Source organism: Eutrema salsugineum, unplaced genomic scaffold, assembly GCF_000478725.1.
Source record: "Eutrema salsugineum unplaced genomic scaffold, Eutsalg1_0 scaffold_3, whole genome shotgun sequence".
NCBI classification, from domain to species: Eukaryota; Viridiplantae; Streptophyta; class Magnoliopsida; order Brassicales; family Brassicaceae; genus Eutrema; species Eutrema salsugineum.
Genome location: NW_006256756.1, coordinates 2,139,379 through 2,166,201, shown reverse-complemented (window position 1 = coordinate 2,166,201; position 26,823 = coordinate 2,139,379). Strand labels below are relative to the sequence as shown.

General features: G+C 35.7%; 5 protein-coding genes across 7 annotated transcripts; 1 reads left to right on the top strand and 4 right to left on the bottom strand.

Moving 5' to 3' along the window:
- The first annotated feature begins 459 nt into the window (after positions 1-459).
- Positions 460-2,567, top strand: LOC18014351 (sphingolipid delta(4)-desaturase DES1-like). Its single transcript, XM_006396589.2, has 2 exons — positions 460-717; positions 1,668-2,567. The coding sequence occupies exons 1-2, from the start codon at positions 538-540 to the stop codon at positions 2,493-2,495; spliced, it is 1,008 nt and encodes a 335-aa protein (XP_006396652.1). The 5' UTR covers positions 460-537; the 3' UTR covers positions 2,496-2,567.
- Positions 2,568-3,542: 975 nt separating this feature from the next.
- LOC18014453 (WD repeat-containing protein 36) lies at positions 3,543-9,934 on the bottom strand. The gene is made up of 18 exons (XM_006396588.2): positions 9,684-9,934; positions 9,551-9,578; positions 9,321-9,421; positions 8,943-9,146; positions 8,614-8,857; positions 8,026-8,201; positions 7,856-7,938; positions 7,494-7,566; positions 6,907-6,972; positions 6,674-6,716; positions 6,177-6,316; positions 5,599-5,811; positions 5,352-5,436; positions 4,931-5,225; positions 4,547-4,811; positions 4,226-4,451; positions 3,924-4,138; positions 3,543-3,834 (listed from the first exon to the last, which is right to left on the bottom strand). Exons 1-18 carry the CDS (start codon positions 9,807-9,809, stop codon positions 3,685-3,687), a joined length of 2,733 nt encoding a protein of 910 aa, XP_006396651.1. The 5' UTR covers positions 9,810-9,934; the 3' UTR covers positions 3,543-3,684.
- A 2,858-nt stretch (positions 9,935-12,792) lies between these two features.
- On the bottom strand, positions 12,793-15,069 carry LOC18014452 (monothiol glutaredoxin-S17). Its single transcript, XM_006396586.2, has 3 exons — positions 14,753-15,069; positions 14,580-14,654; positions 12,793-14,241 (listed from the first exon to the last, which is right to left on the bottom strand). Exons 1-3 carry the CDS (start codon positions 14,921-14,923, stop codon positions 13,021-13,023), a joined length of 1,467 nt encoding a protein of 488 aa, XP_006396649.1. The 5' UTR covers positions 14,924-15,069; the 3' UTR covers positions 12,793-13,020.
- Positions 15,070-16,369: 1,300 nt separating this feature from the next.
- Positions 16,370-19,192, bottom strand: LOC18014311 (FBD-associated F-box protein At4g10400). Of its 3 annotated transcripts, none has more exons than XM_024154745.1 (5): positions 19,051-19,192; positions 18,773-18,922; positions 17,154-18,087; positions 16,918-17,055; positions 16,370-16,836 (listed from the first exon to the last, which is right to left on the bottom strand). In XM_024154745.1, exons 3-5 carry the CDS (start codon positions 18,057-18,059, stop codon positions 16,564-16,566), a joined length of 1,317 nt encoding a protein of 438 aa, XP_024010513.1. In that variant the 5' UTR covers positions 18,060-18,087; positions 18,773-18,922; positions 19,051-19,192; the 3' UTR covers positions 16,370-16,563. The 3 variants fall into 3 exon arrangements, with proteins under 3 accessions (XP_024010513.1, XP_006396648.1, XP_024010514.1); XM_006396585.2 differs by having other exon boundaries at positions 17,154-18,061; XM_024154746.1 differs by having other exon boundaries at positions 18,773-18,914.
- A 3,032-nt stretch (positions 19,193-22,224) lies between these two features.
- Positions 22,225-25,571, bottom strand: LOC18014310 (allantoinase). Its single transcript, XM_024154258.1, has 15 exons — positions 25,441-25,571; positions 25,220-25,316; positions 24,903-25,026; positions 24,734-24,807; positions 24,525-24,601; positions 24,391-24,427; positions 24,212-24,297; positions 24,048-24,107; positions 23,807-23,946; positions 23,597-23,723; positions 23,348-23,503; positions 23,153-23,263; positions 22,920-23,030; positions 22,720-22,818; positions 22,225-22,613 (listed from the first exon to the last, which is right to left on the bottom strand). The coding sequence occupies exons 1-15, from the start codon at positions 25,531-25,533 to the stop codon at positions 22,485-22,487; spliced, it is 1,521 nt and encodes a 506-aa protein (XP_024010026.1). The 5' UTR covers positions 25,534-25,571; the 3' UTR covers positions 22,225-22,484.
- Between the last annotated feature and the right edge of the window lie 1,252 nt (positions 25,572-26,823).

Below are 26,823 nucleotides of genomic sequence, written 5' to 3'. Positions count from 1 at the left end.
TAGAAAAAACTCGCGCTTTATATTTTGTCAAAAAAATTGATGCAATATACACCTGAGCAATTTCCCCTATTATGACACGAGATCATGCCAAAAACTCATGGACGTTTTTCTGATTAGAAAATATGAATAGAGATCAATCTTATAATTAGAAAGGAATGAGACTAATTAAAGAAACAAACTCTAAAAAAGGCCAGGCTGTAAATATGATAACCTCCCTAATCCCATTATAGTACAACCGATCAAACAAAACAAAACAGAAGCAAATCATTACAAAATCATTAGAAAAACAACACCAATTATAGTAAAAAAAAAAAAAAAAAAACTGCAAGATTGTTGGCTTATTGTCCCCCTCATACACGTGCATGGGCACGTGCAACTTCTTCTCTTGGCTTCTCTCATTGAATAATCTCCGCAGCATCTCCTAAATTACACCTCCATTCCTCCAAATCAAAATCTGATCTCTCTCTCTCTCGTCGTCTCACCGGGAAAAACAAAAGAAGAAGAAGAAGAAGTCGACGGGAGAGACGAAGGAAAATAATGGGGAAAGGAGGACGTGAAAGGATATCAAAAGAAGAAGAAGAAGAAGAAGGAGTCATGGCTACAGATTTCTTCTGGTCTTACACTGACGAGCCTCACGCTTCGAGGAGACGTGAGATTCTCTCTCGTTACCCTCAGATTAGACAACTCTTTGGTCCTGATCCATGGGCTTTCCTCAAGGTCCTTCTTTTCTCTCTCTCTCTCTCTCTCTCTCTCTCTCTCTCTCTCTCTCTATCTATATATATATATATATACCATTGTTCTCTGCATTGTCTGATCTGAGATATAATCTTAGGGTACTGTCTCGTCTGTTTTGTTTTTGTTCGTCATTGTCTTTTTGATAATGCATGGGTTTGAAGATATGAATCACATGAAGGAAATAAAATAAGATTAGATAATGTGAGATCGCAGAAGATAACAAACGGATTAATTTGACGTTTAGGGCAAACTTATTCCGTTTTTGATCTCACAACAAAGAGTTTGTGACTCATATGTGATGATGTTAACCATCATTATATAATTAGGGTTTTTCTCTTAAGGGTGGTCGTTTCCGTTTTTGGTTTGGTTCGATTTAAACCGGGTTCGAATATATATTAGTTTTAAAAGAAAATTCGGTTTATTTGATTCGGTTGCACAAAATTATAAATTAATGAATGTTACAATAGGGGTTAGTTATTTTAAAACTTCGGTTCGGTTTAATTTTGGTTTCTTGATTTGAATCTACATTTCGATTTTTCAGTCTAAAGATTCTACCATCTCCGTTTCAAAATATAAGTCAGTTATAGATTTTTTCACACATATTAAATAAACAATTAAATTTTATGTTTTAGCCCTCATTAATGTACTATATAATGTGTTCACACTAATTAATAAGCTAATAGAATATTGATAAAAATGAAAAAAACATCTAACATTTGTGTTGAAATCCAAGAAAAATTTCTATTTTTGAAAAAATTAATCTCAAAACAATTTTTATTTTGAAAATTAAGGAGGGATAATAAATGTCACCTTCACCCCAAGAGATTGCAAAAAAAGAAAATAAATCAAATATTGTTTGTTTTTTTTTGTTACATAAAGAAAGTACCTCAAATATTAATAATCAATTTTTGTGTGTTTTTACTTAACTGCAGATCACAATAGTGGTTATGCTTCAACTCTCAGCAGCAGCAATCCTTCACGACTCAGGATGGCTCAAGATTCTAACAATTGCTTACTTCTTTGGATCTTTCCTCAATCACAATCTCTTCTTAGCAATCCATGAGCTAAGCCACAATCTCGCTTTCTCAACTCCGGTCTACAACCGCTGGCTCGGTATATTCGCAAACCTACCAATCGGCGTACCAATGTCGGTTACATTCCAAAAATACCATCTCGAGCATCATCGTTTCCAAGGAGTAGACGGTATAGACATGGACGTTCCTACTCACACAGAAGCTCATTTAGTAACCAACATCTTTGCCAAAATCATTTGGGTTTTGTTACAACTCTTCTTTTACGCTCTTCGACCGTTATTCGTCAAACCAAAACCACCCGGTTATTGGGAATTCGTCAATTTCTTCATTCAGATCGGTTTAGATGTATCCGTGGTCTGGTTCTTGGGATGGAGATCTCTCGGTTATCTCATGTTATCGACGTTTGTTGGAGGAGGGATGCATCCAATGGCGGGACATTTCATCTCGGAACATTATGTTTTTAAACCGGACCAAGAGACATACTCGTACTACGGTCCATTGAACATGGTAACGTGGAGTGTAGGGTACCATAACGAGCACCATGATTTCCCGAGGATACCGGGACATAAGCTGCATAAGGTGAAAGAGATCGCAGGAGAGTATTATCAAGGATTGGAGTCGTATAAGTCTTGGTCACAAGTTATTTATATGTATATTATGGATTCAACTGTTGGCCCTTTTAGCAGAATGAAGAGGAAGCTTTCTACTCATAATAAGTCTGACTAATTTAATTCTTCTTCATTACTCAATTTTTGTTTTTTTTATCAAGCTCTCTGTTTTGGTATGTTTTGGTTTACGTTGGCTAATTAATTCGTTGATTTTTGTAATTTATTGGAGAGATTTTTGTGATCTTAGAATGGCTTGCTTATAATTAGGTGGTCCATATTATTATTATTATTATTAATAAATAAAAAAAAACATACATATAATAATAGTCTTTTTAAGTTATCAATTAAGAGAGTTCATCAGTTGGGGTCCAATCCAGGTTCTGATTTTGTCAAGCTTATGTGATCTTAATTAGAGTGGCTTAGGCTTATATCACTATTTTTATAATAAGAACCAAAATGTACATAAAAATAATCTTTTTAATAATTTATCATTTAAGAGTTATTCAGCTGGTCCAACTCCGGTTTTGATTTTGTTAAGCATCAGATCGGATTTTGTCGGATCACTATGCGGCTTTACATGTTAAACCTGTAATTAGCTAACCAGATAATTTTTCTCATGTTCTTATGAATATAGAAGTCACATTATTTAGACCATATTGTAGCACATCATTATTTGTTTTATTTTTGAACTCATAACCTAAGTTGCATGTTATAGTCGTTCGCCTCCACGTTCAATTCGGTTCTAAAATGAATATAAACGGTTGTACTTTGAAAAACTATACTCAATCATCTTGAACCGATCTTACTTTTCATCGGTAATACTCGGATTATTTGGGAATTTATTACAGAAATCAATCTATTATATCTTTTAAACTCCATAAATATCTGAATTTTGGGGAGTCTAAATACTGTAGTTTGCATATATTTTTAGCAAATTTATACATGTATCAATTATGCTCAACAATTTTACACTTTAGTTGACAACTCTTTGCTAATTTATTTACGATAGCCAGCAAAAAAATTACCACAAAAAAAATTACCACGAATCGAAAATTGGCCTAAAACGTAAAAACTGCAAAATTCAAAAATCTTAATTAGACCGCCAGACCTGATTCAGAGTATTGAGTATATAGATTTTAACATTTCTCACTAGTATTATAAACCCTTCACCAATTATGACTCTATTGTGAACACAACTCAAAAAAGTGAAAAACAGAGGATTATGTTAATAAGCTTTTCCAAAACTGTTACATTGTGAATACACAACTCAAATGTGAAAAACAGAGCAACATGGTTAATAAGCTTCTTCAAAACTGTGAATTGCTAAGGAAGGTAACTACGCATCTTGTGCTTTGGAAAAGCTTGTCCATTTTCTGCCATACCAAACTCTGAGTTTCTAAAAGCTTCCTCGCCTTCTCTTGTAAACTAGGGTGGCACCGTATGGTCTCACCGTGGATCTGTCATCGGATCAACCAGAGTTTTGTTAGAGTCGAGTTTCTCAACCTAAAATAAAGTTGGTAATATGGGAAATGAAAAGTTCAATTACCTTCAGAAACAATTTCACAACTGCCTGCATAAACTCAAAGTTGTTTCTGCAAGTGATCTCATTGATGAAGTAATCTAGAAGTTGTCCAATTGATATAAACTCAGGCCTTTTGATCAGCTCTTCTTCAGCATCTTCATCTATAATTTCAAGCATCCGTAGCTCCATGTCGAGAGCTGATGGGGATAAACCTTTTATGTGATCTGTGAAATCTGAAACTGAAAAAACAAACGTATTCCGTAGAGAAATGTAAGCTTCTTCGACATTGATTGACTTATAAAAACGTAATCAAAGACTTGACTTACAATGTTTCGAATCCCATGAGGACTTGAGAAGTTTTGAGAATGGAGATTCCAATGCATCAAACTTCTTCATGCTATTCTGTGAGTCTTTATTCTTGTCCTGATTCTCCTCATCATCATCTGATTCATTTGACTTGAACAATATATCTCCAGAGAGTGATGGAATCGAGGGCAAGAAAAAAGGAGCCTTTTCAGGTTTTTTGGGAGGCTCTATTGGTTTATTCCGGGCCTATGACAACATCAAGCATCATATATTGTGATTATATTCACCAAAAAACTTGGCACAAGAAACGCAATTTAAGGTGAGAGAGAGCGTATGCAAACCTTTATTATATCCAAGTTGATCAAGCTTTGCCATTGGCTTTTTGGCAATAGAGACAGAGTAACAAGTTCCGGGATCTGTTTAGGGGGAATCGAGAAACTGACAGCATTTTGGCTTCCAGGATTTTCTGAAACTTGCGTCTCCATATCATCATCAGCTTCAGAAGATTTCAACGCAGAGACTGAAGGCAATCTAACATTTACGACATCTTTTCCACTAGCATAGGAACTGACATTTGGAGCACTCGAGAACATGGATTGATTAACCCTGAACATGTCAAGGGGAGAGAGTGAAGTCATTAAAAACCAACCACAGAACAACTATATATTTGTAATTTGAGAGAGATTACCACTTACAAAATAGGAGCTTTTGATTTGAGAACTTACCACAAGTAGACCCCGTTCTGATCAGAATGGGCTGTTGCCAAAATGTCCATATTTGGTGATAAAGACAATGCTGTGATTGGCACATCGACATGCACTCCATCAATCTGTTTTGCTAGTATGACATCCCAGATTCTAAGACTTCCATCCATGCTAGATGAGAGCAGCCACTTGCCATCCTCACTAAAGCACAAATCCGTTACACGGTCTGTATGACCTCTAAATTCACGAACCATCTTCAGGACCACAACATCATACAAGCGGATCACAAAATCGTTTGCCACCGTAGCCAAAAGACCTACCCAAGTGATGAGGAGTTAGCACAATCAGAAACAATAGAATGAGAAGATAAAGTATAAAAAAGACGATACAAATGTGATATGTACAGGAAATAAAAAGTAGGGTTTAGTTGAGCAAAGTTTACCATTCACACGGTGGTAGACAATTTTAACCAATGAACACCCAACATCCAGCCGGGACTTTAGTTCCCGCTTTTTGAAATCCCAAACCTGTATTTCCCAAATGAAATATTTACAAACAGTCTATACTGAGACAGACCAGAAATATCAGCAAGAGTTAATGCAGCCATATCAACTAAGCAATGAATGGCTTGAAAGAGGAGTAAAGGCGCATCCTACAATCCAAACATAAGACAAGAAAACTTTCCGAACCTTTACATCACCAAGGTATCCTGCACTTATCATGAGTGTGTTTGTGGAGTCACAAGCAACTCCAATCACTTCCCCATCATGAGAGTAACTTCTTTTCTCTGACTTATCCAAGTAGCTACCCCGGCTGATTCCAGATTGGAGGTTGAATCTCTCAATCCAGCCACTCGCAGTTCCGACTACTGCAAAGTTTCCACACGCACTGATTGCACAAGCCTGTCAGACAAGCAACTTTTAGAGTTCAGTAACACTAGAGAAGAAGAAAAGACCACTGCTGCTAAAAGGGATAATTCCTAGGTACCCCAAGCTTCTAAACATGCTAGAAGGAACCATGGTGCAATAGTATGACAAAGAACTGAAAAAATGTTTTCAGCCCACTTTTACTACACATTTCAAAGGAAAACAGTATATCATTATAGAGACTTGACAACATTTTAGCCTAACTAGGTTAAACTCAATTCTTGTGACAAGCAAATGGTTATCAAAACCTATGGAAAGGGGGTCAATATAGAACTTTTACATTTCCTATTCAGGAGAGTGGTAAAAACCAGAAGAAGGGACAGTCAAGTTCAATCTTGTACCTTAATTGGTGTTGGATTCTCAGCGCATGGTTTAAGGATATGTTCTCCAAGAACAAAGTTCTGAAGTCTCCATACATATGCTTCTGCTGTATCCATATGGCACGTAACCACATTGCACCAATCGCGCTCCCTAATTTCAGCTTCAATTTTTCGGAGAGAAATGAATAAGAATAATAGTCATTAGGATGTATAGCAAGAAAATAACATATGTCATGGGAAATGCAATTTTCTCTTCATCAACATGCATAGAACGTAACATAAGGTACAATCTAAGCTTCACTTAACAGGGTCAATAGTATCTCCATGGGGATCAACTAATAGAATTGTTTGTATTAACCACATTGGACCTAATTACTGCTCAGCCCATTTTTCAGAAATCAATTGGATTCAAGTTTATGTTTCTTCAGACATAATGATATTAAGAATGTGAATGAGAGAAATTGACCAGCATAATTATATGATAGAAAAACTGAAGCTCAACTATGTTAGATAAGTACCGCAATCAAATGCAATAACAGGCTTCAATTTCAGCTCTTCCTCCTACATCAAAAAGAAAAAGAACATAAGCAAAACGTAATTAATTCCAAGCACACATTACATATGCAACTATTTTCAAACACCGAAAACAACAGGAACAGGATATATATAAGGTGTGCCAATTGTCAAATTCAATCAGAACCAATAAAAGCACGCTAACTGACCCTTAAAAGAAAAAATCTTCTAGCTATACCTTCAATCGGAGTTTCTTGGCTCGTCTCGATATGTGTCTTTGAGAAAGCTCTCTACTTTGTTGCTCCTGATGAAGTAAATAATGTAAAGGAAGACTTTTATCATCAATGGACATCAAATCTTTTGGAAGGATACAGACCACAAATTGAGAGACAAACTACTCATTAACAGTAAAGAATAAAAATTGCAATCGAACTAAATTCCAACAAAGAAGCTATTCATTAGCACATTGGCAAAGAAATTCCAATAAAAAGAACTGAATTAAGACGAGTGAAAGACAAGAAAGACTAAATTTTGGAAGTGGTGTCTAACAAATATCCTAGCCAATTTTGTAAACTTCGCATTTAAACCAGTAAAAGAAAATGATTATTAATTAATTAATTGATCTGACAATACTGAACTCTTATGATTGTCAATTCAGTTAAAATAATGCCGATGGGGCTACTTTCTGAACTGGTTGTAAAGTGACAAATGAATAGTCAATGTCTAAAATCTAATTCAAAAATTACAAACTACTTATATGTTCTATAGCTGTGCGATTTCATAATCCTGATATACAAGTGTTACTAAATCTATAACTTATCTTACCTGGATGACAGAGAACAGACGGAAGGCACGATCCTGGCCAGCAGACAAAATGTGTCGTCCATTTGAGTAGAACCTACCACAAATAGAAACCACTTATGATTACAAGACAACTTCTTGGCATGCCCTCGCCACTCTATCTAAGAAACACAAATAGGGATAGTCCCAGTGGCAAAACACTTCACTAAATAAAAGTGTTTTTAGTATCAGTAGGATGACTATATGTGTTACTAATAAATAGAGATCATTAGTGCTAACTACATACCTAACAAAAACCATAAAGCCTCACAAGTAAAGATGCAAGGTAAAGGCAAATGGAAGCAATCAAATCATTAAGCAAATATTTGAATGCCCAAGCTAATTACCTGATACACAGGGGAGGGGCACTATGCCCAGAGCGGAAGCGTAATAGACGAGGATCACCATCGTTTGTGTCAAAAATCCACATCTACAGATACGAGGCATCAAAAAAAGTAAATCACATGGCATAGTAGATGCAAAAAAGTTTTGGCAGGTAAGTGAAAGCTCAGCTTACTTTGAGTGAATTATCTGCTGATGCACTTATTAGCACAGGTTCATTTGCTAAAAAGTTCAATGAGATTATAGAACTGTCATGTGCATCTCTAATGACCGACTGAAGCCTTTTTTTGTTAAGATTCCAGATGCTTATCACACCAAAAGAACCTCCAGAAGCAAGCAGGGGACGCCCATCTAGCATGACAGGATACACGTTAGCATTGAAAAGTAACTAGCCTTCATTAGCTGTAGAAGAGGATAGTAACAAAAACTACTAGTACAATTACAAACTTTAGTATATTGGAAAACCTACTAACAGCCTACAGTCATCTTTTGAACTCGTAACATGTGTGGACAATTCTAGTTCATGAAATATGAGTTAGCATAGATGGTAAAGCTCTGTAATGGGAAAATAAATATTTAGGTCCACTAAAATAAAATACGGAATGGCTCTTTTTATGGTCGCTACACTCGCAAAAATGTTGGCAAAAAAAGATTAATAAACTAGAACCTGCTACGAAATCAGATTCAAATGGCAATGAAATAAAAAAAGAGGCACTCATACGCTGAACAAAAACTAACTTCAAGACCTCGGTGTTAAGTTTACCTGTACTGAAAGACAAAGAGGTAACGGCACCTCGTGAGGCGTGTTCAAATGTTACGATCTCTTCGTCCAATTTTATGTTATGCACATGGATCTTTCCATCAGCACAACCAATTGCAACAACATCCAGGGCAGGGGATGAAACACAACTGCAAACAGGTGAACCCCAGCCCTTAAACTCATAGAGCATCTTCTTAGTATTTATGTTCCATAGCTGCAGTGGACCCTCTTGGCTCCCTATAAGAACCTACCCATGTGGTTTCGGGTAAGAGACATTTGCAAAGATTTCTACAAGGATTGCCAAATAAAAGGATGAGCCAAGTAAGACATACCTTGTTCAAATAAGTGTCTGGGTGAACAATACAACTCGGAGTAAACTTTCCAGAAAGCTGAACATGTCCAATTGGAGCTAGATGTTCTTCGATTCCTTTGAACGCCCATATGAACATATTCCCCTCTACGTCAAGACTTAGGACGTGTTCTCCAAATAACAGAAGCAATTCAACTTTAGCAACATGCTTGCTCCAAGTTGCTACCTGATAGATAGATAGCCACAAAAATCACAACGAGATACTAGAACAAGACAGCTGTGGGCATCAAGGATCTTCAAGCAGTTTTTTTCGAAAGACTAACACTTAGCCTATATATGGTTTATGTTACCCTAAATAAGACAGGCATGTTTAGGTCCAGGTTAATGGAGCCAGACATACCTGATGAGCGCGTTTAAAAACTGCGATTTCATTTCCAAAAGCAGCAAATGTGTAGTCACGGAAAGAAGCAAGAGCTCTGATTTTCTTTGGAAGCTGAGGACCTACAAATAAGAATTTAGTGTAAGAAAATCAAAGCTAAATGGAATAACTTAGACAAGAATCCATGAATTTTAGCAAGAAAACGTTCAAAAGTACAAAAATTTAAAATTTCTAGAGGAAGGAAAGCTTACTGATAATGACTAGATTTAGCCTGGCACACTGCAAGAAATTGAAGGAAAAAAAAGAAGAGAAAACATTTAACCAAAAACTCAAAGAGAAAACGAAGTAAGTAAAGTAAATAGATTAAAAAGGCGATGGCTTTACGTTATATATCTGGAAAGCTTTGCCGACGCTGACGGTGACGAAGGTCTCCGTGCCCAATCGCTGAACGGAGAAAGGAACGGTGCTCGTTATGTATCCAATTGCTCTATACGGTTCGAAAATCCCCATCTTCGACTGTGCAACTACACAAAGCCCGATAAATTAGGGTTTCCGGAACAAATGGGATTATCAATTGTCTTGAAAGAAAATCGAAGAAAGCAAGAGTTTCAGAGGGAGAGAGAGAGAACGCGGCGCTATGGAGGAGACAACAAAGGTATAGGGTTTAAGGTTTAACGGATTAACAAACAAAAATGTTTTTTTTTTTTTTGGTTACAATCGAACATTTGGTATTATTTGGTTAAGGTGAACATATGGTTCTCCGCTCTGGTTAAAGTGTAATTCGGTTCATTCGTGTCATTTTTTTTTGGGGTTTGTAAACTGTTCCACCGAATTAGAACTGGTCTTTTTTTTTTGTTCAAATTTGTAGTTTGAGAAAATTTTGGTTTGGATTTGGGTAAAAATAAAATCATTTAAAATAATTGTATTTTCTGTTAAGTTGCAGAAATTTTGGTTTATATGCATAGATACCGATCAATTTATTTACTGATTTTCACTCAGTTCACTTTTCTTGAACGAATTTGGTTTGATTTTGTTTCATATACAAGTATCAATACTTTTTTTTTTGTCTGATTCATAAAACCCATTAAAGGGGCTGAACTACAAGTATTCAAAATCCATTATACAATTTAGCTCATCATAACTAGAAACTAATAAAAAAAAAAAGATAAGGATTAATTCATGGCTAACACGTGTCGCTTTCTGTATCACGTTCTACTGGAAAAAGCCATCACCTATTTTCTCTGCCGGCAGCTTTGTTGAGTCGACTCACGGAAAATTAAATTAAAATTCATGAAAATCGACCTAATTTCTTTGAATATTGTTGAACACCTTATGCAATCTTCATCAAGTGTTGTTGATCGAAAGACCACAGAACCACCAGGTCTGGAAACGCAGAAAAACACCACAAAGCCCAAGATTCAGAACCGTAGCAAAACACGCTTTCCGAGACTGCTCAAAGCCAGGCAACGTCATGCAATACTTAAAAGAGTAATTCCAACCGTTAGAGTTAGATCCTAGCTTTTGGATTGCACAGTCATGACATTCAAAGTATTATATACAAGTACCAATACATAAAGTAGTAATTGCATGTCATAACATTCTTTAGAAGCATATAGTGTGATTTTCTGATTGATTTTCTGATTGTTTTTCTGATTGTTACAGTTGATTGAGATTTTAAGAACATGATGCTTGATCAATAAAGAAAGAACATCAATGTAGTCAAAACATGATGTCGATTATGATGTTTGATCTACAAGTGAAGAAAAATTAAATATATTTTCTTGTGATACTTAGGATAACTAATCGTTAACTTTACTCAATCAATTTTTCTGGAAAGACGATTATGATATTCAAACTCTCCTCAAGTTTGGTGGACTTGGGTGTATTTTTTAATGTTTTAAAAGTTGCTTTTGCAATTTTCTTTGTTTATGTTTTACTGATTTTCTTTATTTTGCTTGGAGATTCCATCAACGTCTATGTAATTATCAAGTTCTCTCTGTTATTCTTGTCTAATTTAAAGTTTTTTTCACGCATATCTAATTTGTTTTTGAAATTGTGAAGATTGGAGTTACAACCACTTCTATTAACTCAGAAAAGAAGTATCTTGTTTTAGTACCAAATTCAGTCTTTTCCAACAAGTTTAGTTTATTCATTTTGGCATTGTTAATGTAGTTTTTATATTTGACTTCATGAAGTTAATATTATACCATTTGATCGAATTTTGTGCAGTCTAATACAATTTGTTAATGTATATTTGTTGAATATTCATTATTTAAGTCAAAACTTCATACCATATTTGATATTCAAACTTGATCGCATCCAAAATATTAATTTTACATAGAAATTATCAGAATTCATAAATTTTATTTAGAATTGTAAAGTGATGTAATGGAAGCTTTAATGGATATAATAACTCATGTAGCACAAGTTCTAATATATATAATATTATAAAAGAGAGAATCAGTTTCATAAAATCTCTAGAAATCTGCCAATTCAACCAATAGATTTAATAGACTCTTCACCATTTTCCCACTTCATTCTAGGTCGAATATCTTTATCAGAAATTAGTTGAAGTTCATCCAACTGAAATATTCTGACTTTGTATATGTTAGCCGGTTTGACAACGATTATTTTTCTTGCCCACCATCTAAATACATCGATTTCTCATAGCAGATCAAACTCTCTTGGACTATCTCCAAATGATGGTTGTTTTGGACGCATTTGATGTTTGTTGACACACTCCAAAACCTTCTTCAGCTTTGTCTCTTTATCCGCAAAAATGTTTGAGTATTCAACAATGTAGACATTTTTCATTTATTTTTATCAATGTTCCTTCAAACTATTCACATTCTTGAGATTTAATCTCCACATGAACGCCTATATTGATAGGATGAAGCTCAGGATCTTCCATCTTGCAATTACCAAAACAAGAGTTTGTTTTTAGAGTATTTAATTGTGTAAAAACATTTGCTCAGATTCAAGTCAAACTATTTTAGTAATAATTTTACTTCAGGATTCAAATCATCTTTTCTTTCAGGCGCACATGTGTGGTTGTGCCTCATCAGCAGGACAATCTTAAAATTTGTTTCTTTCATTTAAAGCACAAAGCATATAATATGCATTAGTTTTAAAAGAACTATTAAAATACATTTAAAAAAAAATATCTAAATTCATCATTTAAAAAATACAAAACAAAACCATCAGTGAAGTTTTTTTACCCATTTCTTATGAATCCTTATATCCTCAATTTTGAATTTGTGTATTTTTTGTGTCACAGCACCTTTTTGGCGAGTTTCCTCTGTAGACATTTTTGGTTTAATTCGGTTTAGTTCAAGAAATTTTTGTTTATGTGCATAGAGTATGGTTCATTCACTATTATTATATCGATACCAATCAAGTTACAAATTGATGGTTTGATTAAAAAAAAAAAATCAAGTTCGTCTCCGTTTATAATATACCACACATAAAGGTCTGATGTTCAAGAACACACAACTTCAGACCGAAAAGTTTAGGTCTCGAGCCTTTTTTCTAAGAAAAAACGATTATGTTGATACAATGGACACAAAAGTCATGAATCTGATATGCATCAAAGTGTTTCTTTAATTATAGAAATAAGCAAACAAACCTTAAGTAACAACAATGTCTGTAACACCTAAACACATTATTATGACCATCAGAAATAGAATTTTCTCACCAAGGCAAAAAAAGAGAGACTTATTGCTTACTCAGATAGCGTTGCTTTAAGGTCACCACTGTCACTTAGCTCCATAATGATATCACATCCTCCAATTAGCTCACCTTTATAGTACAGCTGAGGAAACGTAGGCCAGTTTGAGAACTTCTTAATCCCTTGCCTAACTTCTTCATCAGTCAAGATATCAAACGACCCGAAACTCACATTTTCTCCTCTCAGTGCTTTCACAACTTTGGAGCTAAATCCGCACTTGGGTTCATCCGGCGAGCCTTTCATGAAAAGCATAACTTTTTCAGAGTTGATCAACGTCTTCAATCTATCTTCCAGACTCTGTTTTCCAATGATCCCATTCTCTGACAAAACTTTTTTCAGCTCACCGCTCTTTTGCATCTCCAAGACAATGTCTGATCCACCTAGAAGCTCGCCTTTGACGTAGAGCTGAGGATAGCTCGACCAGTTTGAATACACTTTAAGCCCTTGACGAACTTCGTCATCTAAGAGTATATCGAAACTCCCAAACTCGATTTTTTCTTGGTTAAGAATTTCAACAACTTTCCCACTAAACCCACACTTTGGTTCTTCTGGTTTTCCTTTCATGAACAGCATAACTGGTTTGGAATTGACCAGGCCTTGGAGCCGAGCTCGGAGGGTCTCACTTAACCCTGTGTTGCCTGAACTTATCCCTCCTCCTTTTCCAGTTTCATCATGAGTTTCTTTTGAGCCACCTGAACTAATTCCCTGATCTATGAATGCTTCTTTTAGTTCACCACTCTCGTGCATCGCTATCACAATATCAGATCCACCAAGAAGCTCTCCCTTGCAGTACAGCTGAGGAAATGTTGGCCAGTTGGAGAATTTTTTCAAACCTTCTCGCACTTCGTTGTCCAAAAGTATATCGAAACTTCCGAAATCAACCTTCTCCTCTTTCAATATGTCAACTACTTTCCTGCTAAACCCACACCTAGGCTCTTCAGGTGTACCTTTCATGAATAACATGACAGGGTGAGAGTGTGTAAGTCTTTCCAAACGAGTGTTGAGAGCATCAGTGGTGGATACAGGCTCAGCTCGGTCTTTCGCAGTAGCTTTAGCATTCTCCTTCACAGTTTCAAGAATCGTTGGCCCTGCAGCTAACCCTAGGCTTGCAGGAGCCGCAGGCTCAGAACTAGTACTAGAACCGGCAACTTTGCCAACCTTATTGGCTAAACTCGAAGGATCTGCTCCCTCAAGTGTATCCACAGTTTTGCCATCCTTCAATAAGGGGAGGAAAAGAGAAATTCATAGTCAGAAAGAAGGTAACAAGCTTTAACTACAGTGCAGGGACAAAGATTCAAGCTTTGAACACACTCTGAATACCAGGAAGACAGGAAATTGCAACCAAACAAAGCAAAACGAAGAATCAGTTAAGTTTGATTCTACACCGATGATGTATTATAGACGTCTTGTTCTGATTATTCTCCTATACGCTCTAGAGCTAGACTATCTTGGAAAATCATCTTAATTAACAGAGATACAAACTAATCAAACAACACCTTTAAGCCCTAAATCCTTCAACTTTCGATCAAACATAGCAAAAACTATAAATTTACCTTGAAGAAGACGAAATACGGCACAGCAGCAACAGAGTAAGCCTCAGATATCTCGGGATGCTCCTCAGCTTCTACCTGAGAAAGAGAAGCCATAAACATATCAATAAAACACTAATTACACAGGAAGGAGATAAATTGATAGGGTTTGGGGATTCAGAAAAACTGCGACGAACCCTAAAGAAGTGAGCGCGAGGGAAATCGGTGGCGAGGTGAGAGAAAACTTGATCCATCTGCTTCGAAGCATCACACCAAGAAGCCCAGAAGTGAAGCACGACAGGTGCGCCGCTCTGGCGCAAGTTATCAAGCTCCGCCTTTGAAGCAATATCCTTCACCGCACCACCCATCTTCGAAGAGACTAAGAGATCCCACGATTTTAGACCTTACACAGAGTCGCTTCTCGAACGCTTCTATTTTCTGATTAGCAATGACGGAGGATTCTTCTGTCGACAAAGAAAGGTGAGAGATTTATAAAGTAAAGGGTTTACGAAAAGAATTAGGGCCTCTTTTGTACGGAATGTGAATCATGTGATGCATTGCTACATTTCCTAATTGTTAATGGCTAATTTGCTAAATTTCCAAATTGTTAAATGGCTAATTTGCTAAATTTCCAAATTGTTAAATGGCTAATTTGCTAATTGCTAAATTTCGCAAACAACCCTCTAAATTGCTAATCACTCATTAGGGTACAAAATTTATAGAAGAAAAAAGTGAAAATAACCCTCCCTTCCGAATTGGATTCTGAGATAAAAACTGAATAGTTCTGGAATCTTCTTGAGTGTCTTTGTTTTTGTCAGAGAGGAACTTATTCTCTGGCAAATTCATAAACATAAATTCCAATTTTTACATTCCTCCCAATAATATTAGAATATCCAAAATTTGTGAAATGAAACTCGGTTAAGGATAAAATGTAACCCGTTTCTTTACATTATGGTTCTGATTGGTAACCTGCGAAATAGCGGAATTGCGTTTTTAAATACAATTCCGCAGGCTTTTTGCCAATCAACCAAATTTCGCTTAATCTATTCCGCAAGATTTTTTCCACAATTCCGCCATTCCGTAAAGTTACCCCTATACATCACAACCAATCACACCCAATTACAACAAATCTGTTGAAGTCACTTACATAAAAATAAATTAAAAAAGCGTAATTTTTACAACAAGCTTTCTCTTGAGAGTCTTTACTTTCACAGCATCAACTGAATAAATCTTCTATTACGAGAGTATGTCCCTTGTTTCTTGCCTATTTACATTTGTATCAGAAGCATGCTTGTCTTCTCCAAAAACCAAATTTCCTCTCACAAACGTTGAGACCACTTTGCCTGATAACTTTCTTCCCAAATAAGCTGAGATGCTCTATTGTCACCACCACAATGAAGCAAAACACAGCCAAAAAATAAAATTAGACATTCGGTTTTCTTTTTTTTTTTTTTGGGGGGGGGGGTTTAAGTGACATACAGGGTGTTTGAAGTGAATTGGATGATCTTCATCTAGGTATTTGTATTGGTTGTCGTATTGGCTGCCATTTTAAGTAATACAGCTTGTGATCTTTGGGTTGTTTTTTTTTTTTTTTTTTAATGCATCTCAGTGGATTTGGATAACTCCATGGATTTGTAGGATCATTCTCTGTGAGAATATCATTGGAGTATTGGTTTTGTGATATCTTTGATAAGTAAAATAAAATACATCATTTCGCTTATGAATGATCTTGTCCATATCTTAAAAAAAACCTCTAAGATTCTGTTACCCTGACACGTAGAGTAAAAAGACTTGAATTTTTGTCTGAGCTACTTTTTAGAGGCGGAGAATAATAAAACTAGAGAAACGAAGCAAAACCTAAGAAAACAGACCCAAGAGAACATACCTATGTCCATCAAGCCTCAATATTAAAAATTTGGAAGAATTTTGTTGTATAACAGACCGACAATATAGATGGTGAAATTCAGAATCCTATTACATCAATGAAAACATCTAATGATTTAGCTCCTCAGTTAAACACGAGTCGGCATGTGGTTGAAGCTCGGGAAGATAATGACAACTCCTTGATCATCCCAAGTTTTGGAACAAACATGTCGTTAGAGGAGATAGTTGCAGTCTCTAAGAGACGAGCGTTTTCCAAGACATAAACCGCAACATCTCTCTCACCTCGTCTTCCAAAGTATTCTGACCAGTTGAAAATTCGCAGACTCGATAGCATACATTCAGGAACAGTACTAGGTTGATCCCACGTTAGATAGTCATCAGAGAAATGATAGTCATCCTAAGCAGAATCAATTAGATTAAAAAAAAACCATATTGTTAATATCGACAAAAATTAATAGTTTTGTCAAGGAAAACTTACTTCCATATCGTAGAGGTCTAGTACTTGCAAGTTAGGAGAATCTTTGAGCAACTGGACAAGGAGATCCAACGAATAAGATTTGTCTACACATAGCTTCAAATGCTCAAGTTGGTTGAAGACAAAACCGTCACCATAAGGCTGCAAATCAAAGATGAAAAAAAAAGTATCAACACAGGAATACATATCTATATAAAGCAAGACCGAATAAATGCAGTTGATAGATAGAAACTGATTACATGTGAAGATATTGTAAGACGCTTGACCGATGTGATTGATACGAGAAGATCAACGATATCACGTCCAGGGTAACAGACATCTAAATGTGCCTCCCTGAGCTCAGGCATATTACCAACCATACAGTTGCGACCACCTTCAAACCGATCGTCGAGTTTGAGATACTTCAAAGAAGGAGTATCTATCACAACCTCATCTACTCCAGAACATTCACAAGGTACACTGAGTGTTAAACTCTGCAAAGACCGGACGCTAATAACGAGCTGTCTCATTTTGTAGCCATTATCTAACTCCAAGGATAGCGACGGGATGCTAAAAGCGAGCTTTGCAAATTTGTCACTGTCCCTTAGCTCCACGGATAGATCTTCAAGAACAGGGCAAATAGATAGAAGCCGGTGAAGAGATTGTTCCTCTGAGTATGTCACCTTACGAAGTTCCAATTTTTTCAGAGAAGGAAGAGAAACCATCCGAGGAACTTCCACGAGAATCGCTCCACTGAGTTTCAAGATCACAAGCGATTTGCAGGTATACAAGCTACTCAACGATATATTTCGTTTTCTCGGATAAGAATAAGAATAAGAAACCTCGAGCTCTCGTGGGCAGCGAGAAACAGCAAATAGAAGCCACAGTTTGATAACTTCAGGTTTGAAACGCTTATTTTTAAACTGGAGACGGAAGCTTTCTATAACCACAGCTCTATGTAATGGCAGATTTTTATCCAGAAAACACTGTAACCGCTCACATTCAGACACTGAATAACCTGTATCATCGTACTCAAGTTTAGGCAGCCACTTCCAAAGACACTCCCATCGTTTGGACAAAACACTAGTTGATACAGCGAGTTTTGTCGGAACAGATGTTAATATCTTAATCAGCAATTCATCAGATAAATCACTGATTCTGTCCATATCTGTACAGCCCAAAAGATATCGTTACCTGATAATACAAAAAACGCAAAAGAAAAAAAAAATGACTCAATCGTATTGACTCAAGCACACAGACTAATTTTCAGAGCAGAGGCTATTATTATACTACATCCATAAGCATTGAAAGCAATGAATGCACCAGACACCGTCTCTAGACAAAAGACGAAGACTAACACTGTTAGTCTTACTTCCATGAAACAATAATCTCATTTATGGTTGTAAGAAAACTAGCTATTGTAGTAACCTCATCGCTTGAATCAACAAATGCCATAAAGGATATGCAATGGTGAATGTGAACAATTCTTATTGCCTTCTAAGCTACCGTAATCAAAATGCCATACAGTGAACATTTTACCATCAGAACTTCACTCAATTACTTCACAAGGCAAATTCTCAAGATGTTTCTGATTCAATTTCACAAAACTACTATAACCATCAGTGCAATAGTCACACAAAATGCTGAATAAAACATCAACAAGTTCCCTCAAAAGCATTTCGTATCACACAAATGGACACCACATTTCAAAGACAGATTTAGTTATAATGCAACAAAGTGTAAATTGCATATCCATAACAATGTTTATTAAATTGTCTAATGAAAATTCAGAATACGGGAGAACACGAAACCTAAAAAAGTTAGAGTTCGGAACTCTATTGTGACTCCCTTAATCAATTGATAGAGGGAAAATGTATACCTTTTGAATCCGCTGGAAAGTGACGAACAAAGCTTGTCAAATCCGGACTTCTTCTCTCCACTAATTCTTCTCTCCACTAATTCTTCTCTTCAGGAATCGCAAATCCACTCTTTCAAACCCAGAAAACTTGAAAACAGAATCCCTAAATCCCTAAAAGAATAATCTATTATTTGTTTTGGATTCAAATCCAACTACATTGAATTGTTTACGTCATGAAATCAACGAAAATATACAGAGAGGTTAGCTAATCGATTGAGAGAGAAGGAGATCGATCTTACCAATAACTCCGATGATGAAACGAACGTTTTTCGCGTCAACCATTGTGAAATCGAGCGGTGAGAGAGGAGAAAAGAGATTGATGAAGAGAGACGAATAACGAATGAAGAAGACGAAGTGTAGTAGGAAACCTAATCGATGGAGAGAGTCTTTTAGGGGTTTATATTTTAGGAGTGATTTTCTTTTTATATGAGTGTAGCTGCTGAGATGGCCAGTTAAGAGCACCTCTATGGTATAAAATCCATTTTGGGTATCTGGACTGGAATTATGATTCGGTATCCGATCTCTAATCCGATATCCAGTCCTATCCGATTTGTAAAAACCGAATATCTGTGGAATTTGGATCCAGATCTAGATAGTAAAATTAATTATTCGGTTATTTTGAATACGCATCCGATAATAGAAAATTTTGAAATCAGATATCCATTATCTGTTATCCGAATCGGTTTTTAATTTCTTAGTCCTCTCAGTCAAATAAAATCCATACCAGATCATGTTCTTCGATTCAAATAAAAAAAAATATTCTTGTGATAGGTCCTGTTCTTGGTCAAAAATATGCAGGACCTTGTTTTGATGTTGGAAAAGTTGCTCGTCTTAAGCCTTGATTCCAGGAAGGGAACTCCATCTTTCAGAGGAGGAAGCAGCAAATCACTTGAGGGAGATCCTTATAAACTTCAAGAACCGCTGATTTGTACTATCTCTTCTTTCGACGGTCCGAGGGAGGCGCTGAGCCCAGTCCTAAATACCGGACTTGAATCGGAAGATCTTCCAACAAGAATTCTCTTCTTCCTATTAGTAAATCCGGACATCAAATGAAAGAGTGGAGCCCCTATTATGTTGACCTTCACTAGTCAACGAAGTGCATCAACGGATGTATTGGAGATCAAGCTATCTATAATAATATTAATGGTTCGCCCTCCCTGGAACAGCTTAGCCCTAATTAGAGCATCAGATGTCTAATTATATAGATGATTTCTTCAAGTCAATTACAATTAAGCTCTTGGGCTCCCGATGTAGTGTTCTAGCGGTCCGACGGTTCCGATCCGACAGGGTCTCCCACTAGCTTGGCCCGAGCCTAAGTGAAATATGAACTCGAAGTTTCCTTCGTAACCTCCGGAACTTCTTCGTAGTGACAGCCCTGTGCTGGCCCCTCGGATGTAAACTTATCAACATGTTCAGTCGACTCCCTTCCCCTTTGTGGGGGTCCGGACCCCTACGAGTGAGCAGAAAAGCTTATTTAGTATTTATTTATTTTGATAATATTTATTGAAATTCATATTGCATGATAATTTTTAATTTTAGATTGCAAGAGAAGAACATGAAAATGGATAACACATGAATATGAAGATAAATTAACTTCTCTATTACTATTTTCTTTTTTGCTATGTAAACTTTTAAACTTTGTGCTATTTAAATGCTACTTGAATGCTTTTTAATTTTTGGTATTTGTAATTTTTGCTAGGTTGATACATTTTAATTATATATGTTATCTCATTATAATTTTTAAAAATTGAAGATTTTTTTTTTTAAATCAACGAAACCGAATATCCGGTTGGATATCCGTAAATATTTGGTTCAAACCGGATATCCGGAGTATCAGATACGGATCCGGATAGTAAAATTGATTATCCGGCGAATCCGGATCCAGATCTGGATACCTTGAAAAGTCTGAATATCCGGCTCCGTTCCAGCCCTAGTCTGAACAAATAAATAATAATATTTTAATACAATATAGTTATATAATTAAATTTTAATTCTAAAACTAAAAACTAACCAATGTAAAAAGACACATGTAGAACCTCTCCACAATGAGGTTCTGAAATAAGGACTTTTAGAATCCTCTCTCTTAATTTTTAAATTTTTTTTTCTTTATTTTAGTTATTAAGAGTCTTTATAAAACCTCCCATTAGAGATGGTGTAAAGCATCTCCAAGAGGCAAGAGATACTGCAGTGTGAGAAACCCTTATATTTAAGGTTCGAAGGTGATGTTATCCAATGATAAACCTTAAAATGATACATTAAAAATATTATATTTTGCACTTTAATCCTCATTATTGATAATAATTAACTAAGATTATAAAATTTTGATAATAACTATAAAAACACATATTAAAAATATTATAAGTAATATTAATTAATACAATTTTTATATAACATTACATATAAATAATAATAAAATACATAAATTAAAACATGTAAGTTTATTTTCTTATGTTATTTTAGTTTGTATGAAATTTGGTTTACGTAATATTGTTGTTATGTATTTGTTTTTTAATGTTATGTATTAGTTTACTATTTGTCATTATTATTTTTATTTTAAATTATTTTTAAAAAAATTTATATGTATATATAATTTATTTATAAAGATATATGTAAAATATTAATAAAATATTAAATTAGGAGAGTTAAAATAATAAACATAAAATTTATTATGATTAAGGTATTTATGTTCAATACCTCAAAATTTGAGGTTTTAAGGTATCTCTTAAATTACATAAAACCTTATATTTGAAATTATAAAATGTCTCTTGGAGATACTCTTACCGAATTTTCTTACAGGTTTTAAGCCTATATACCTGAACTCCCATCAAATTGTTAACAAAGCTAAGTCACCTCCTACGCAGATTCAAGTTGAACCATAGACCTCCCCCAAAGAATCAAGCTATGCTACTATTGTGTCATATACAATTATTAGTATTAAGTCATACTATTAAATATTTGTAGTATTTACAGAGTTATTAGAAAAAACCTACAAGTTATGATGTACATTCACCGTCCTTACCAGTCAGAGCCTAAATTTCATAAACAACCCTCTAAATTGCTAATCACTCATTAGTATACAAATTTATTGAAGAAAAAAGTGAAATTAACCCTCCCTTCGGAATTGGACTCTGAGATAAGAACTGAATTTCTGGAATCTTCTTGAGTGTCTTTGTTTTTCTCAGAGGAACTTATTCTCTGGCAAATTCATAAACATCAATCCCATTTTTAAATTCCTCACAAGAATAGTAGAATTTCCAAAATGTGTGAAATGAAACCCGGTTAATGATCAAATGTGAACGTTTCTTTACATTATACATAATAACCAACCACACCCAATTACAACAAATCTGGTGAAGTCACTTACATAACAAAAAAAAAGCTTAATTTTTACAACAAGCTTTCTCTTGAGAGTCTTTACTTTCACAGCATCAACTGAATAAATATTCTGTCACGAGAGTATGTCCCTTGTTTCTTTACATTATACATAATAACCAACCACACCCAATTACAACAAATCTGTTGAAGTCACTTACATAAAAAAAAAGCGTAATTTTTACAACAAGCTTTCTCTTGAGAGTCTTTACTTTCACAGCATCAACTGAATAAATCTTCTATCACGAGAGTATGTCCCTTGTTTCTTGCCTATTTACATTTTGTAGCAATTGGCATAGTTTCAAGTTGCGAGTAGCAGAGATCCGCAGGCATCAGAAGCATGCTTGCCTTCTCCAAACACCAAATTTCCTCTCACAAACGTTGAGACCACTTTGCCTGATAACTTTCTTCCCAAATAAGCTGAGATGCTCTATTGTCACCACAACGAAGCAAAACACAGCCATAAACAAAGAATTAGACATTCGGTTTTTTTGGGGGGTTTTAAATAAATTAGTTAAGACTTTGCAGTGACATACAGGGTGTTTGAAGTGAATTGGATGATCTTCATCTAGATCAAACTCGACTTCAGGTTCCCAGACGACAATATCAGCGTGTTTCCCGACCGCAATCGCTCCCTGTAATTTAAAAGATCACACAACCGTTTTGCTCTACAAGTACTTAGGATGTGAGGTTAATAGAGAGAGTAATGAAACTGTGGTTTAACATTATAAGGCACCTTAGAGTGTAGTCCAGCGAGTTTTGAAGGCCTATCACTCCACCAAGAAGCTACCTGCTCGAGAGTCACTCTATACTTTTTTCCGTAAGACCATGTTACTGGAAGAACAAACTGCAGTTGGCTCCCAATACAAAATTCCATGAGTTTTTTTGTTGTCCCTCACACAGATTCTAAATATTCCGGATTCATCATTTCTAAGAAATAGTTAGGGATAGCTAAGACTTGTAACGAACCTGTAAAGACGATATCCCACCCCATGCTTTCAAGAAGTTACCATCACTCAGGAGTTTGAGTTCAGGCTTTGTAGGTGAATGATCAGAGCTCAGCATATCAATGTCTCCTTCCTAAATCATATCGAAAGTTCAGAAATCAGGGACTTGAGCAAAGCATAAGGTATAATACCTGGAGTTTGCAAAACAAAACAATACCATCATAGCTTCCCACAACTTTTCTCTATTGGCTGCATCACGTATGGGTGGGGAGCATTTGAAACGAGTATCGCCTTCTGGAATCTCTTCGGCTGAGAAAGCTAGGTAATGCGGGCATGTTTCAACAGTAACACTGTCTCCTTTGCTTTTAGCTTCCTTGAAATCCAAACAAAATTAAGAGAAAAAAGTGTTAGCAATGAGGAACACTCATATGATGATAGTGCTTTTACTGCTCGAAATCCTAAACACCTTTATCAAATCCAAGGAAGAGCCGGCATCAGATAAATGCACAATATGAACATGTGCTCCTTCTGCAGAGCCACCAATCCTTGTGTTTTCAGCAACCGATAATAGGTTTCTGATAGCTCCCGCCTCCCTAATAGCTCGAATAAAGATTCATTTTAGGTACAATGACCTTTTTTAAGAACTTAAATAGAGGGAAAGAGTGCAGAGTCCCACCAGGAAGTTGGCCTGGTTTTTAAATAAGTCAGGTAAGAACGAGGATCATTGTCGCTACCATCTTCAATCTCTGAATCTTTTTCGATCTCTGCGTGTACAAGCAATGGTCGTCTGTATTTAGCTAATACAGATAGCCCTTCCTGCAGAAACAAAAAAATATGACAGGACACGAGCCAATCAGCGATGTTGTAATATATCCTGGATCATGAGAAAGGATCATAATTGACTTAAGAAACAAAACCTTTATATGAGTGATGTTTGTCATTGGGAAATCATTGATCCCTGAAGGACACATAAAGGACTGAACAAAGATTGAGAGAAGCCATGTTAGAAAGAAAAGACTCTTAAAACCTGAAGAGACAGCCAAGCAACCAGCATAGCAGAATAAACAACAAGCTTATCTACCTTGAGTCCAAGAACTCCAGCATCTAAGAGAGACGCAAGAGCACTTGAATTGAGTGCATTGTCAGGCACCAGACCTCCCCAGAAACCTGGACAAACACCAATAAAAAGAGAGTTAGGGAACTCCTTTTTTTCTCTGTAATCAACAAACGTGTCAAGGACTGATTGCAAATAGTCTTTACCAACGTCAACATGTATTCTCTTTTTCGCAGCTTCAATCTGTAAAAAGCACAGACATTGCTCGATTTCAGTCAAACAATGAAGCTGTATGCATTATGTTAACCTTAGAGCTGGAAAGCTAAAGAGGCTTCCTTACCTTGAGTTTCAAAGTTTCAGGAGAAACAGTTGAAGGGCAACTGTTTAAGGGCATGTCAACCAATGTGGTGATACCACCTGGCGGTTTAAAAAGACAACATCAAGAACTTGAAGAAAGCAAGCAAAGAGACAAAACAGAACACTCTTGCAACTAGAGCAGTATCAGTGTTTCAATACCGAAACCCGAGTAAGAGAAACAGATTTGATTACCAGCAGCAGCAGCCTTTGTTCCAGAAGGAAAACCTTCCCACTCACTCCTTCCAGGGTCATCAAGATGAGCATGCCTTTTAAACAACAACACAAAACAAGAGGAGGATAAAGGGGCAGAAACTAGAACAGAATCTGAGTCGTTGATTGGTTTTAAGGAGATCACACTTACACATCAACGAGACCAGGCATGAGGACAGCTTCTCCATAATCAATCACTTTCACTCGACTCCTTTGCTTCTTATGCCAATCAGCTTCCTTCACCACCGACACAATAACGCCTCCGTTCACTTCCACTGCATCCCCAAAGTTCCATCAATTATTTCGTGTGAGCTCCGAGAAAGAAAGAAAGAAAATCGAGAGAAACTGATTTGATTTTTTCCCCCTTTTTTAGCCTAATCATAATCATAATCATGTGTGCAAATTAATTGCTCTGTTCTTAATCTTCAACGACAGAGAGACAGATATTGATTCGTTCAAACAACGTACCAGACCCAGAGATTAGACCATCTGGTGTGACGATTCGTTTACTTGAGATCCAGTAATGATCATGAGGAAGAAGACTGCACTTGCTCCCTTGCGTTACCTTTAAACAAAAATCGGAATCAGTAAACAAGTAGAGAGAGAGAGTGACAGGGATAGGCACAAAGAGCCGCCATTTTCGCCGGCGGTCACGTGAATCAGATTATAGAGATAGAGATAAAACAGACCTGGAAAGAGCGAGAAGCGAAGAAGAAGGAGAGAAAAGAAGCGATGAGAGCAAGAAGAGGCAATAATCTCCATTGAAGCAGCGACCTCTCCATCTCTCTCTCCCCTCTTCCAGAAGAAGAAGAAGAAGCTCTTATTGGTTATAGGTTGGGCCCACTAGGATTATAAAAACCCTTTATATACCCAAAAGATTCCTTTAAGATGCAACTGGGACTCCTCTTTAAGGACCGTTGGATTGTGGAAATGATTCTAAAGATGGACGGTTGTAAAATGATATCGAGCAAGTTGGAGATTCCAATTCCAGCTCGTTATTTATTTTTGCAATTTTCTTTAATAATGGGGCGTGAAAAATATTTATTTACTAGGTGTTTGATCCGCACTTTGTACAGTTTTGCTTACGAGTCATCGCCAGAATGAGTTTCGGCTGCAAAAAAAACTTTTTACTTTAATGCTTTATTCCATTGTCAATCAAACCGTTTCTAAAATTTTATAAAACTGATATTTAGTAAAAATCTAACAAAAAATTAAAAATCAATAAATAGTCTAATGAAATGATAGTATTTGTGATGTCTAGATTATGGTTTTTGACTTCGAATATTTTAGTATAAATATGTACGAGTTCTTTCTAACTCTTTCACACCCTTCTAAATTATTTAACCTCTTCTTTTTTCTTTGAATAAGTTCATACAGTAGTTTAAAATTTTATGTCTAAAATACAGAGAACGATGATCAAAATCGAATAAGGTCGTAGATTACTTCCAAAAACTACGTCTAAAATACATAGAACAGTGATCAAAAGATCTCAAAACTATTTAAACTAAATTATTTGGATACTAATATTTTTTTTATCTATTATCTTCTACACTGTTTTTACGATCATATCTTCAAACATTAAATTGCAAGAAATCTAACAAACAAATATACTCAACAATAGAGAATAAAAATAAATAAATCCAAATTACTATTAGATTTTCAAACAATCAAATAAAAATTATATCAGCCCGCGCAATACGCAGGAAAATTCACTAGTTTCAATGTTATAATTCAAAAACTGAAAATAATTAAAATAATATAAAACATATATGATAAAATAAAGCAATCCTAAAAAGTAAACATCATCCAAAATTAAAAAAAACAAAAATGTTTACTAACTAAATGTATTGAACTCACAAACCAATTGAAGTAAGACAAAAACGAGTTCTTATCTCCACATAATTATTTTTCATCTTCTTCTTTTTCTTCTTATTTATCTTTTACTTTTTCTTCTTTATTGTATTTTCTTTATAATTCTTCACCGTCTTCCATCTTTATCTCTTCTTCTTTTCTGACATCGTCTTCTTAGCTTTCTTTAATTTTCATTTATTTATTTTTCATTCTCTTCTTCA

What these genes read in the sequence shown, in the direction of transcription:
- LOC18014351 (XM_006396589.2), top strand. Translation starts at nt 538, where the DNA reads ATGGGGAAAGGAGGACGTGAAAGGATATCAAAAGAAGAAGAAGAAGAA. An exon ending in ATCCATGGGCTTTCCTCAAG is followed by an intron (nt 718 to 1,667) that starts GTCCTTCTTTTC and finishes ACTTAACTGCAG; the next exon opens with ATCACAATAGTGGTTATGCT.
- LOC18014453 (XM_006396588.2), bottom strand. Translation starts at nt 9,809, where the DNA reads ATGGGGATTTTCGAACCGTATAGAGCAATTGGATACATAACGAGCACC. An exon ending in TTTTTAAACGCGCTCATCAG is followed by an intron (nt 9,147 to 9,320) that starts GTATGTCTGGCT and finishes TCTATCTATCAG; the next exon opens with GTAGCAACTTGGAGCAAGCA. An exon ending in TTGTGAAATTGTTTCTGAAG is followed by an intron (nt 3,835 to 3,923) that starts GTAATTGAACTT and finishes ATCCGATGACAG; the next exon opens with ATCCACGGTGAGACCATACG.
- LOC18014452 (XM_006396586.2), bottom strand. Translation starts at nt 14,923, where the DNA reads ATGGGTGGTGCGGTGAAGGATATTGCTTCAAAGGCGGAGCTTGATAAC. An exon ending in CTCGCGCTCACTTCTTTAGG is followed by an intron (nt 14,655 to 14,752) that starts GTTCGTCGCAGT and finishes TCTCTTTCTCAG; the next exon opens with GTAGAAGCTGAGGAGCATCC. An exon ending in CGTATTTCGTCTTCTTCAAG is followed by an intron (nt 14,242 to 14,579) that starts GTAAATTTATAG and finishes CCCTTATTGAAG; the next exon opens with GATGGCAAAACTGTGGATAC.
- LOC18014311 (XM_024154745.1), bottom strand. Translation starts at nt 18,059, where the DNA reads ATGGACAGAATCAGTGATTTATCTGATGAATTGCTGATTAAGATATTA. An exon ending in GTCTTACAATATCTTCACAT is followed by an intron (nt 17,056 to 17,153) that starts GTAATCAGTTTC and finishes TTTGATTTGCAG; the next exon opens with CCTTATGGTGACGGTTTTGT. An exon ending in TAGACCTCTACGATATGGAA is followed by an intron (nt 16,837 to 16,917) that starts GTAAGTTTTCCT and finishes GATTCTGCTTAG; the next exon opens with GATGACTATCATTTCTCTGA.
- LOC18014310 (XM_024154258.1), bottom strand. Translation starts at nt 25,533, where the DNA reads ATGGAGAGGTCGCTGCTTCAATGGAGATTATTGCCTCTTCTTGCTCTC. An exon ending in AACAAAGGCTGCTGCTGCTG is followed by an intron (nt 24,602 to 24,733) that starts GTAATCAAATCT and finishes TTAAACCGCCAG; the next exon opens with GTGGTATCACCACATTGGTT. An exon ending in CTTCCTTGGATTTGATAAAG is followed by an intron (nt 23,504 to 23,596) that starts GTGTTTAGGATT and finishes TTGGATTTCAAG; the next exon opens with GAAGCTAAAAGCAAAGGAGA.